At 32.8% G+C, this 12,915-nt stretch overlaps 2 protein-coding genes across 2 annotated transcripts; one reads left to right on the top strand and one right to left on the bottom strand.

The window, feature by feature from the left end:
• Positions 1-208: 208 nt before the first annotated feature.
• LOC116007571 (lysine histidine transporter-like 8) lies at positions 209-4,338 on the top strand. The gene is made up of 5 exons (XM_031248290.1): positions 209-607; positions 1,135-1,268; positions 2,022-2,440; positions 3,116-3,247; positions 3,740-4,338. The coding sequence occupies exons 1-5, from the start codon at positions 213-215 to the stop codon at positions 4,226-4,228; spliced, it is 1,569 nt and encodes a 522-aa protein (XP_031104150.1). The 5' UTR covers positions 209-212; the 3' UTR covers positions 4,229-4,338.
• A 24-nt stretch (positions 4,339-4,362) lies between these two features.
• LOC116007572 lies at positions 4,363-7,521 on the bottom strand. The gene is made up of 2 exons (XM_031248291.1): positions 7,097-7,521; positions 4,363-4,785 (listed from the first exon to the last, which is right to left on the bottom strand). Exons 1-2 carry the CDS (start codon positions 7,207-7,209, stop codon positions 4,578-4,580), a joined length of 321 nt encoding a protein of 106 aa, XP_031104151.1. The 5' UTR covers positions 7,210-7,521; the 3' UTR covers positions 4,363-4,577.
• Between the last annotated feature and the right edge of the window lie 5,394 nt (positions 7,522-12,915).

The following is a 12,915-nucleotide window of genomic DNA, read 5'->3' on the forward strand; positions in this document are numbered from 1 at the left end:
TAAATTTATACATTGCTATATTGATGTGATCTACATACACCTTAAAATTTCCCATAAATATATACATACTACTAAAATAAAATTTGGAGCTATGGAGTATGGACCACTCTCTCATCAAAATAAAATTAAAGCAACCTAGCTTTACACTCTTATATATAGTTGGGTAGCTGGTTGGGTTTTTGTCAAAGACAAATTCCATTCCCTTGAAAACAATGAGAAAGGAGGCAATTGCAGAGGCCATGAAAAGCCAAAGTGCCGGCGCCGGCGCCGGCGGCCAAGCACCACCACCCATTAATTCTCTATTACAAACATTCCAAGCGGCGTCACCGTCGCCGTCGGCTCTCCAGCAGATTCAATCTCCCTCTCCATGTATCCCGAAGAGCCCTTTCGTGTCCCGGGTAATGACCCCCATAGCCAGCCCCATGAAAAAGGCCATTGCATGCCTTGAAGAGCTTGGGCAGCTCACAAAGCTTGACCTCCAGGATTCATGGCTTCCAATCACTGAATCCAGAAATGGTAACGCTTACTACGCCGCCTTCCACACCCTTAGCTCTGGCCTCGGAGTCCAAGCACTTGTCCTTCCTTTCGCTTTCACTGCCCTTGGATGGTATACTAACTAAACCCCTCCTTCCCTAGCTCCTTTCCATTTTGTTTCTCACTTTTTTTTTTTTTTTTTTTAATGACGGAAAACTGCAATCACTACATAAGGGTTTACATGGTTAAGCCCTAACTTGTGAACCTAGCTTTCAAAGAATCACAATGACATAAATCAGCTTAGGTTGTCCATAATTGACAGGTTCAACCTAAGAAAACTAATAGGCTGTTTCAAACTTAAGTTGTAATATTATAATTTTCATTTTTCAAGTGAACATTCTGACCAACACAATAAGGTAAACCAACTCAAATTGTGCATAGCTGATCGATTTAAACTAAGAAGTTCAATACTCAATAAGTTACTTCCGTTGGGAGTCAAACTTATAACCTTATAGTTAATAAGTTAACCGTCACCAACTTGGCTGGTTGTCCCTATTTCTCACTTTTCACTTCACCATGTTCGGTAGATGGACACAAACCCAGTCCAAAATAGGTTTTCTTCTTGAAGTTTTCTTTATTGAATAATGAATGGATTTGCAGGACATGGGGAATAATATGTTTGTCCATAGCTTTTGTGTGGCAACTCTATACACTGTGGTTGCTCATCCAACTCCATGAATCAGTGGCAGGAACTCGCTATGGCCGCTATCTCCGCCTTTCAATGGCGGCTTTTGGTAAGAATATAATATTTGCCAACGTCACTCATAGGTCCTCTCATCTTTCCCAGTTCATTTAATTTCTCACTGCTCTCACTATATATGACATCTACTTTTAATCTTATATGCTTTTGGTAACATTAATCATTATCTTATCACTATATATATATAGTTCCATTTTATACTAAGTACATTACCCTTCTCCAAAAAGTAAAAACATTTCCCACTCTTTATAGAAAAGAGATCGATTACTAGTTTTTTTTTTTTTAATCTTCATTTTATAAAATATGGATCAAATTTTGTATTATTTAATAGGAAAATATTTTTTTCCACTCCTAAATTTTTCATCACCATTTTCATTCATTGAATGCTAGCTAATGAATTGAATGATCTTATCACGAATTAAAAAGAGAATTTAGTTATTAATTAGATAATACCAGATCAAGACAAATACATTGAATAGAAAATAATGATGGGGCAGCATAGGCTTAACTTACTGTTTCAGTAAGCAATATTTAAGAGAAAAAATTAATGTTTGAAACTAGGCAGTATCTGTGTATTAGACCCAAAATAGACAGATCCTTATCCACACTAACATTAGACTTTGTCTGCTGAACTACTGAGTTATAGTGATTTATATCTTTTACATACTCAGTGAGTCAGGGTGTGGAGACCCTTGTGATTAGGAATATAATTCGGCAAATCTTTTGATGATGGGTATCTAGCATTATATTCCTTTATTTAATATGAGTTTATTATTATATAATGAAGGTGAGAAAGTTGGGAAGGCGTTGGCACTGTTTCCGACCATGTACCTTTCCGGCGGGACCTGCGTGACGCTGATAATGATCGGAGCCGGGTCCATGAAGATGTTCTTCAAAATCTCATTCGGCGGCGCCGATCCGCTCACCACGTTAGAGTGGTACGCCGTCTTTACCACCTCCTCCATAGTTCTAGCTCAGCTTCCCAACCTCAACTCCATCGCCGGAGTGTCGCTGGTGGGAGCCATCGCCGCCGTCGCCTACTGCACCGTCACATGGGCGGTGTCCGTCGTCAAACATCGCCCCGCCGACGTGTCGTACGATCCCGTGGAAGTGGATTCCGCGGTCGGGAGGGTTTGCAACATTCTCAACGCTCTTGGCATCATAGCTTTCACTTTCAGGGGACATAATCTTGTTTTAGAGATTCAGGTTTGAAATTATATTATTTATTTTACCCTTTATAAACTCACAACAAAAAAAAAAAAAAACAGTCAATTAAATAGTGTCAAAAGTAAATATTTTAAAGTTAAATTTGAGTGAAACGTAACATCGCCCGTGAAGAAACATAAGATGTGAAATTTAAGTAAAATTATACCTAGTGCATTTGGTGGGTGGTTTGAGTTGGGAGTAGGTTTAATTTAATTTAGTGGTTAAAAATGGTCAAAAAGAAAAATGAAATTATTGGGAAATTGGATTGCAACACAAATGAAATTACCTACGAGACTGAGTTGCATTTCTCTAAAATAAATTTCTAAAATTTTTTCAATAAGAAAAATTGCAATTTGAATGTGTACACCTTTTAAATAGGATTTGACAGTAAATTGACTTTGAATAAAAAAAAAAAAAAAAAAAAAACACGATAAATGCCTAAATGCACGCCACTATATTGTTTGCTAAATTTGGAATAAATATATTAATATATTACTATGAAAATGAATTGTTTCTTTTTGACTAAATATTTATTACAACGAATCTAATATATGCAAATTAAAGTCTTTATTGAAAGCCGTGTTCATAACAGTATAAAGTGTGTTTAATTTTGATTCCATGAAGATGATGCGATTGGTATGGAATCTCATAGAAATTTCTTGAAAATAAATGCAGAGTACAATGCCGTCTAGTATGAAGCATCCATCGAGTTTACCGATGTGGAGGGGAGTGAAGGTGTCTTATCTAATCATCTCATGTTGCCTCTTTCCCCTGGCAGTAGGAGGTTACTGGGCTTATGGAAACCTCGTAAGATCCCAAATTCTTCTAATCCATACATCATCACATATGCTTTTACTTTACACGTTAATCACAAAAAGATAGCCTCAAATTGTGTTGGGTTGTTGGGATTGATCATCAATAATTACCCCCCAAATATCTGCATACTTTCCTTACCCATGAAGCTATCACTTTTATTATCTCCATATAATTTTGTCAAATTACAAAATGTATCACATTCTAAGATTACTGATCAATATAAATACCGGTTGTACCTAGTACAATTAGATATATTATAATTAGTTGTGTCAGGTACAATTAGTATCAGTGATAATAGTATTCAGTACAACTAGATATATCATATTCAATTATACTAAATACTATCAGCAACATGGAAAAATATAATTTTTTATAGTATCTTTTTATATATATTAAGAATTAGAGATCAAACTTATAACTTCCTTATCTTAAAATTCTATGCCATAATTATTTATACTCTTGGTGTTTTTTGTTTTCCGACAGATGCCAACAAGTGGGGGGATATTAACAGCCTTGGACAAGTACCATGGTTATGATACATCAAAGGTGACACTAGGGATAATAAATCTGCTAGTGGTGATCCATAGCCTGACCTCTTTCCAGATATATGCAATGCCAGTGTTTGATAACCTGGAGTTCAGATACACCAGCAAGAAGAATAGGCCATGCCCGTGGTGGCTTAGGGCGGCACTCCGCCTCTTCTTCGGGGGGCTGGCATTTTTCATTGCGGTGGCACTGCCGTTCTTGCCCAGTCTGGCAGGGCTGATTGGCGGGATTGCGCTGCCGGTCACCTTGGCATATCCCTGTTTGATGTGGATAATGATGAAGACCCCCAAAAGGTACACTCCAATGTGGTGTGTGAATTGGTTTCTTGGGATTTTAGGGTTGGCTCTCAGCATTCTTCTGGTGTTTGGTGCTATATGGATGATAGCAACTCAGGGGATTAAAGTCCATTTCTTCAAGCCCCAGTGAGACAAAACAACTAGAAGTTACATATTATATGCAACATTAAATGTATTGCTTATGACTGTATCCCTCCAAAAAATATATAAATAAGAAAAAAAAATTAAGTACCGCTAAAATCACAGTGCAAGTGTGCAACCCAATCCAAACAAATGTCTAGAATGTATTAATGAAGATCTGCAAGCCATTTTCTCAGTGAGTCATATCATCTATATGTCCTTTCATCAGCTTGTCTCAAGCAAAATACACAGAAACCAGGAAAAAGAAAAAGGTTGGCAGAAGCAGTGGCCAAGATTTCTCACCATTTACATAACCCTAGTAGGGGTACATTGTTAAAGAATATTCCCTCCCTAGAATTCTACATTGATAATGGTAGTAGCATCCTTCGCTTCTTTTTCCGGGCAAGCCTAATCTGCTTTGTAATTCTCATGCATATAAACAGCAGAAATGTAAAGCATATTAAGATCAAAGCAAGCCTTAGATGGCTTAAATAGAGTGAAACACAGGTGAAAACAACGCAAGCAAAAATGACAAGTTCCCATATTACAAAGATGACGACATCCACCCTGCACCGAAAAGAAAAGAGATGCGTAAATGAACCAAAATATAATAATTCCTGTTGGATACAGAGAAATTACATGTATATTACAGTTTTTTTGGTACTATGAGAATATAATACAATTACAATCAATAGATGAATACACAACAATTTACAATATCTAAACCACCAATAAGAATCAACAGTAACTAATTACAACACCCCAAAATGAAACTGAGACTATATACCCACAATACAGAGGGATTAAAATACTCCACACAGAACTGCTCCCTATGAGGTTCAAACCCCTAGCGTTAAGGTCAAGGGGCCTCATCTCAACCATTGGAACAGGATCAGTGGCAAAGGTGATACAAAAGCATAGACTTCAAATGACAAACATGTTTTTATAAATTGATGGTTATATTCAACACTGGAATGTAGTTAAAGATGTTGAAACTTTAGTCTACCACTACCTTCCAGATATACATTACTCAAAACATGCAGAATTAAAAACATTGTAATTAGTCTAACTATACCAATTATGATGACAAAAAATTTGAAGTTTAAACCCATCCTGTACCTAGTCAGATAAACCATTGAAAGAGATGAAAGTAGGGGAACAGAGATAATTCATGCTTAATTTATGGGGTCAATTCAAGTTAGTTGATAATTGAATCTCAACAAAATAGTGTTCCTTCAGTAATCAAGCTTGAATTAGAATGTCATAGTTTGGCTAGAACGCTAGCAAACCTGGCTTTATTTGTTTTAATCCTCTATAAATGTATGATTTAATGAATATTTAATACTTTGTAAAGTATTTAAGATAGACATTAAAAAATAAAAATTAAAAAAAAAAAAAAGAAAAAAAGTTCAAACCCTTCTTTGAACCCATTTGGATAAACTATCGGAAGGGATGAATGTAGGGGAACAGAGTTACAGAGACAATTCAGGCTTAACTTATGGTGCCAATTCAAGTCAGTTTATAATAGAATCTCAAGAAAATTGTTGATTCCTTCAGTAACCAAGCTTGAATTATAATGTCATAGTTTGGCTAGAATGCTAGTGAGCCTGGCTGCATTTGTTTTAATCCTGTATGATTTAAGGGGAGTATTTAATACTCTGTAAAGTATTTAAGATATACATAAAATCTTCAAATAATATTTAACAATTTTGAAAATTTTATATTGATAGACTTAATGGAAAGTCTAACCACCTTGGAAGGACCCAATTCTAGATACAGGAAGTGAAGGTTTCTACTAGTGTCAGAATTTCACCAAAGTTCTGTAAAACCCTGTTGCCAACCCAGCTATAGTTGCATCAAGAAAGATTATCAAAAATGGTAGATATTGATCGGAAATCATGTTAATGTTATGTCTTAAGTAGTCAATAGGTGCTAGTTCCATATCCATCTCCATGTATCTACAGCTTGGATTTTAATAAAATTAGCCAACTAATGACCTAGTGGTCTGTGATTTTCTTCTTGTTTAACCCACCTCAAAAAGTAAACTAATAATCACAATGAAAAAGTAAAAAACACTTGATGAAAAACAGTTGGCATGAACTCAAGCCAAAGATGGAAATCTAGAAGATTGAAATAGCGCGACAGAAGTGAGTTTGTAACTATCATCATTTGATTAACTGGTAAATTCCCAAGCAGATAAGCTGTACTCACACCTTTTAAATCAAAGATAATAGGGGCATCTAACAGGCATTTTACTTTGAGTACTGAAATCATGTTAGCTAGTCCATCCAATAAATAGTGTAGCAATTTACATTATGTACTGACATTTCACAAATGCTAAGAAGTAATTAGATGCTTTCTACATTCTATAAGTTCCCAAAAGGAACAGGAAAACAAATTTCTTTTATGCTGCGTTCTTTTCTTTGATAGCTTAAGAATATTGCATATAAGCTGATATTTAAAGCATAACAATGTAAAAGATAGCAGGGATGCAGAGTAACCTATAATGAAAACTACCTCCTCCTATGTCTAATCCCACATCAAAACACCAAAGTGTTTAAAGTAATTCATGAACCCAAAACTCAATATTACAATTAAAGTAAAATGTACACAACAGAGATAAACTTTTCTAATAAAAAAAATCAAGCTGGGTTAAATGGTTAAACAAAATTAGTCAATTAATTCCCCCAAAACTAAAATGCTCTAATTGTAAACCCTAAGATGATTTAAATAGATGCAATGCTTTCAACGTAATGGAATTATTCCCTAAATTGAACTCAAGTGCCAATCTAATTAAATCCAGCAATAATCGCATCGAAAATCAAAGCAAATAAAACAATTAAGATGGAAATAAAACAAATTGATGATGATGATGTACCTGGAAGTAGTGAGATTGGAGGTAGAGGAGAAGAAAGAGACGGAAGCCCAATCATGTTTCGATCGAATCTGATATTCCCTCAGCTGTTCCGCCAAATTCGATCGAGTTATCATGGCCGCTCCACCCCACTCCCTCTCTAATCCCTATCTCTCTCTCCCTCTATGTATATATTATATCTATAGGGTTCCCCAGGTTGTATCGATTTGGCATAAAGAATCGGAGCATCCGAACCGCCGGCGACGAGACGATGGCTGATATGATGAAACAACAGATGAATTTGAAGTGATTTTGAAGGGAAGACGTTCGATTTGAGTTTCTTCTACTCCGTAATATTATTCTGTTATTCCTTTCCTTTTTTCCTTTGATTTCATTTCATTATTTTTACTGTTTTTAAGTAGATCGGAAATCAAATCATCACAATTTGAACCGTTTTTATTGATAAACATATTGGATCTATCTTCTTTTTTTTTTTTTTTTGAAAATACATATTGGATCTATCTAATATTATATATGTAGGTACATTATGGGTTCAACTATGGATTATTTTGACCAGTTATCTATTTTTGGTTCAACATAATTTTTTAATATATCAGTTCATGATTATTGTGTAACAATTTTTAATTTTATTACATGTTTTTTATTTGCTACAATTAATCATTCGTTTAATATTTTATTATTTCATTGTGTTAGTAAAATTCATCGGTCAATTAAAAATGTATATGAGAAATTGAGAGGGGACAGAAATTACATGTTATGACATGAGGCTTGAATCATAAAATTATATATAAGTCTCCATTTATTAAATGGTGGAATGGATGAAATTTAAACGAAAAATTAATTGTGACAAATAAATAAAAATTAAAGATATAATAAGACAAAATTAAAAGAGTATAATTAAATAGGTAAATGTCCCAATAATTACAGGTTAAAAGTGAAATTTGCTTTACTTTATAATAAAATTTAATTACTTTTTAAATGTTAAGAAAGTGATTTTTATCATATTTTACGAAGTGATAAACAATTAGCGAATAATTAATAATTGATAACGGATTATATTAGCGGGATTGACAATCCTCACTAGTTTTATAACACACAGAAACCCATCAAATAATATATTTTTAGTATATTAAAAATGTACTTTACGTATATAAATAATGTACTTTTAGTCTATTAAAAAGTAATTTTTAATTGACAATCCTTTTAAGTGATGTAATTGCTTTGGAAGGATATTAATGAAGTTTTAGTTTGGTTTCAACAAACAAAAAAAAAAAAGTTAATTGTACTTTCAAATTACCAAAAAAAAAAAAAATCATATTAGCTCTTTAAAAAAGTACAATCAACAAGCTAAGTTTGGCATTTTTGTCTATATTTCAACTAACGTGCTAATTTTTTTAATTTATTGGTTTATATACTTGGCTTAAAAAACTAAATATAAATATAGTTAAAAGAAAGAAAAAAACAGAAATAAGAAAAATCAAAAAATAAAAATAAAAAGGAGGACCAAAGTCATCGTCCATGGTTGCTATCTGTCCATATATAAGAATGGCAATGGTCGGACAGAGTACCCACCTTAATTTTTTTTTTTTTTTTTGGACCAGGAATACAAAGTTTATTTTTAATATATTAGAAATATTTTATGTATGCTGAATGTATACGTTTCGATAATATACAAAATAATATACTTTCAGTACTCGAATAGTATATTTTATGACGTTTACGTATATAAATAATATATTTTTAATATATACTACCTCCGTCCCATTTTAAGTGTCTGATTCGGTTAACGAGGCTTGACTGCAGTTATTTTTAATTCATTTTTTCATAATGTTAAGTTTAGTATTAGTATATAAAATTTATATATTAAGAAACTACATTAAAAGTACTATTAAACAAAAAAAAATTAAATTTAAAAATAATTAAAAATATTAAAGAAAATAAGTAAACAAGAAGTAGTTGGTTTGACCAATAAATAGTAAATATGACAGGTAAAATGGGATAGAGGGAGTAATAAATATATACTTTTTATTTATGATGAGCACAACTGTTTGGACCATGGAATAATGATTAATACTTTCTCCACCAACTCCCACCCCCCCAAGCGCAAATTTTACAGTGGACCTCTACAATGGATTATGGACCGCGCATCAAAACGACGTCGTTTTGATTAATGAAAACAAACGGCTGAAATGGCCTCCGTTCCGCGCAATTGCAGTTCCCTTTCAATACAACTGCAGTCCCTTTTCGATATAACTGCAGTTTCATTCGATATTATGCACTCAAATATGTGAAATTGTTATTCAGTTTCCTTTCAGCACAACTACCGTTTCTTTTATAACTAGTATTTTCACCCGTGCGTTGCACGGAATGAATTTGTTATAATATTTTAAGAAATATTTGAATCAATATACAATTATATAAATAATAACATCGAATATGAGTATGAATAAGTGTATAAATGCAATTATAGTATGAGTCTTCCTTGCATGTAACAAATATCACAAAAATTCAGTGTTCTAAAATAAGTGTATAAATGCAATAGGTAGATAATTTACATTATTGCATCATATTCATTAATTTAATTACTTGTCGGTTAGTTATTGCAAGATCTTGAGGTACACTTATATTTTGATATTCAGTAAGTATAACTATATTAGAGAAAAATTTACATGGGAGTAATGGGATAATCAGTTGAGTAATTGTTGGTTGACCGTAGAGCGTTGTGTTGGAGGAAGAAGATATATAGTGAAGATGATATTGCCCTTCACTATATATCATCTTCTTCCTTCAACACGTTGATATTCTCTGGACAAATAACTGTTGGAAAAAAATTAGCATAAAATGGCATTTTACTGCCAATATTGTGGTACAAATATATGTGGGGTCCACTTTTGATTTGGGTCGGGTCAAAGTGGATTCGTGTTCTTCGTAGTTAGACGAAAAGATTGATATATTGTACGCTCAAAACTGATAATGGGTGAATGAGAAATAGGTTCTCAAAGTTGACCAATTTGAGTTAGAAAAATATAGAGAAAAACCTTTCAAGTAAATTTTGTCCCACATTGGTTTGAGAAGTGGTTTGCACCACTACTTATACAAGAGTTTTTCTAAGGCTTATTGAATTGGGGGTGCAAATGAAATCCCAAAATAAACTTAAAAAGGCTTGGGGGGTGCAAATGAAATCCCAAAATAAACTTAAAAAGGCTTGACTCGTGCACCGACACATGCATGCACGAATGTCGTTCAGAAAATTGGTTGGCCTTGCAGGTTGAATTATGCCAAATTTTCATATTTTTTACAATATTACGAGGATATTGTTTTTATTAATAGTATAGATTGCATTGCAGAGAAATATATTGTTTTTATTAATAGTATAGATTGCATTGTAGAGAAATATATATACTAAATTACTACCATCAGTAATTCTAGTCTAGAATTGTATTACGAAATTACTACCATCAGTAATTCTAGTCTAGAATTGTATTACGAATAGGAACGTAAGAGTAATTCTAGTCTAGAATTGTATTACGAATAGGAACGTAAGGAAGAATATATTTTATAATTGTATTACGAATAGGAACGTAAGGAAGAATATATTTTATTAGGAAATTACGAATAGGAACGTAAGGAAGAATATATTTTATTAGGAATTCTATTTTAATTTACAATTGTATTAGGGATAGGAATTGTATTACCATATTTTACGATATTACGCACACCAAAATATTATAGGTCTGTTTTGGGCGGGAAGTTAAAACTGATGATATTGTTTTTATTAATAGTATAGATATAGATTCCATTGCAGAGAAATATATATACTGAATTACTACCATTAGTAATTCTAGTATAGAATTGTATTACGAATAGGAACGTAAGGAAGAATATATATTTTATTAGGAATTCTATTTTAATTTACAATTGTATTAGCGATAGGAATTGTATTACCATATTTTACAATATTACGCAAACCATAATATTATAGGTCTGTTTTGGGCGGGAAGTTAAAACTGATGATATTGTTTTTATTAATAGTATAGAAGTATAGATTGCATTGCAGAGAAATATATATACTGAATTATTAGTATAGATTGCATTGCAGAGAAATATATATACTGAATTATTACCATAGATTGCATTGCAGAGAAATATATATACTGAATTATTACCATTAGCAATTCTAGTCTAGAATTGTATTACGAATAGGAACGTAGGGAAGAATATATATTTTATTAGGAATTCTATTTTAATTTACAATTGTATTAGCGATAGGAATTGTATTACCATATTTTATAATATTACGCAAACCATAACATTATAGGTCTGCTTTGGGTGGGAAGTTAAAACTGAGAATATTGTTTTTATTAATAGTATAGATACATTGTAGTTTCCTTTCAACACAACTACAATATCATTTCGATATAATTACAGTTTCATTGAACAATATACACCCAAAAATGTGAAACTGTTATTCAGTATCAGTTCAACATAACTGCAGTTCCTTTTCGATATACCTGCAGTACCAAAAAAAATGTTAAACTGTTATTCAGTATCAGTTCAACACAACTGCAGTTTCTTTTCGATATAACTGCAGTTATATTCGATATCAATCAAAACTCCAAAGTATTGATATCAATCAAAACTCGAAAGCAAATCTCTTTAAAAAGTGCATGAATATGAATTACTAAAAGATGTGTTTCTTATAAATGCCTACATTATTTCATGTTTCTACAATGAGGACAATGTGCTACTTAAGATTGCCCTTTATCATTAAACTAATGAAACTTGAGGGGTTGCTAACCAAGCAACATCTTCAAAGTTCAAATCCTTAGCCCTTTGGGTGTATTCCTTGATACAAGTGGACTTTTCATTACTCATGTTTCCCTATATATAAGAATCCACATAAACTCTTCCAAATGATTGATGGGAATATAACAACATAGAGACTAAAATATTCATTTTTACATTTAACGATTACGAAACGACTTTTTCAAAGATTATAAGTTTTTTTTTTAAATTATTATTATTAAATAAAGATAGAACTTTCATTAGTTCAAATCATTATACAAGTCGTTGAAAATGAAAGAATGAGGGTCAAACTTCCAGTCCTTACGTACATACATAGAGCCTCCTTGGCTAATCGATGGGCACTTCCATGTTTGCAGTATGTTTAACAAAAGAGATAGTTACCATAGGCAATAAACACAACATATCTTTAATGTCTGAAACTAGAAGACTAAAAGAGGAAATTTCATCATTGTTACTAAGTTGCTGGACAACTTGAAATGCATCTATTTCAAGCTTCACCTTAACAAAATGATTCCCCTTTAGCCAGCTTAGAGCTTCCTGAACTGCCAATCCTTCCACTTCGCTAGGGGTGCAAACTCCACTTCTGGGTAAGCTGCTTGCTGCAATAAAGCATCCCTTCTCATATTTGATAATCCACCCGGCCTAACATCATAACTCTGCGATTGACGTTCACGGCCGCATCTGAATTAAGCTTACACTTGCTAGGGTTCACAATGCAAGGTGGACCTTGGTCCATAGTATAATTTTCCAATTGCTTACACTTGGGTAAAATGGTTTGCCAATTTGGCGCGATATGGCAAATTATTGCATGGACCATGGTCCACACAGCTGTGTGGACCAAAAATGAAAAGTACATTATTTTTATACTGAAGGTACATTATTTTTGTACTGTAGGTACATTATTTGACAGTATATATCAAATAATGTACCTTCAGTACAAAAATAATGTACCCTAAAACAATATACCTACAGTATAAAAATAATGTACATTCAGTACAAAAATAATGTACTTTTTA

Source organism: Ipomoea triloba, chromosome 15, assembly GCF_003576645.1.
Source record: "Ipomoea triloba cultivar NCNSP0323 chromosome 15, ASM357664v1".
Classification (NCBI taxonomy): Eukaryota; Viridiplantae; Streptophyta; class Magnoliopsida; order Solanales; family Convolvulaceae; genus Ipomoea; species Ipomoea triloba.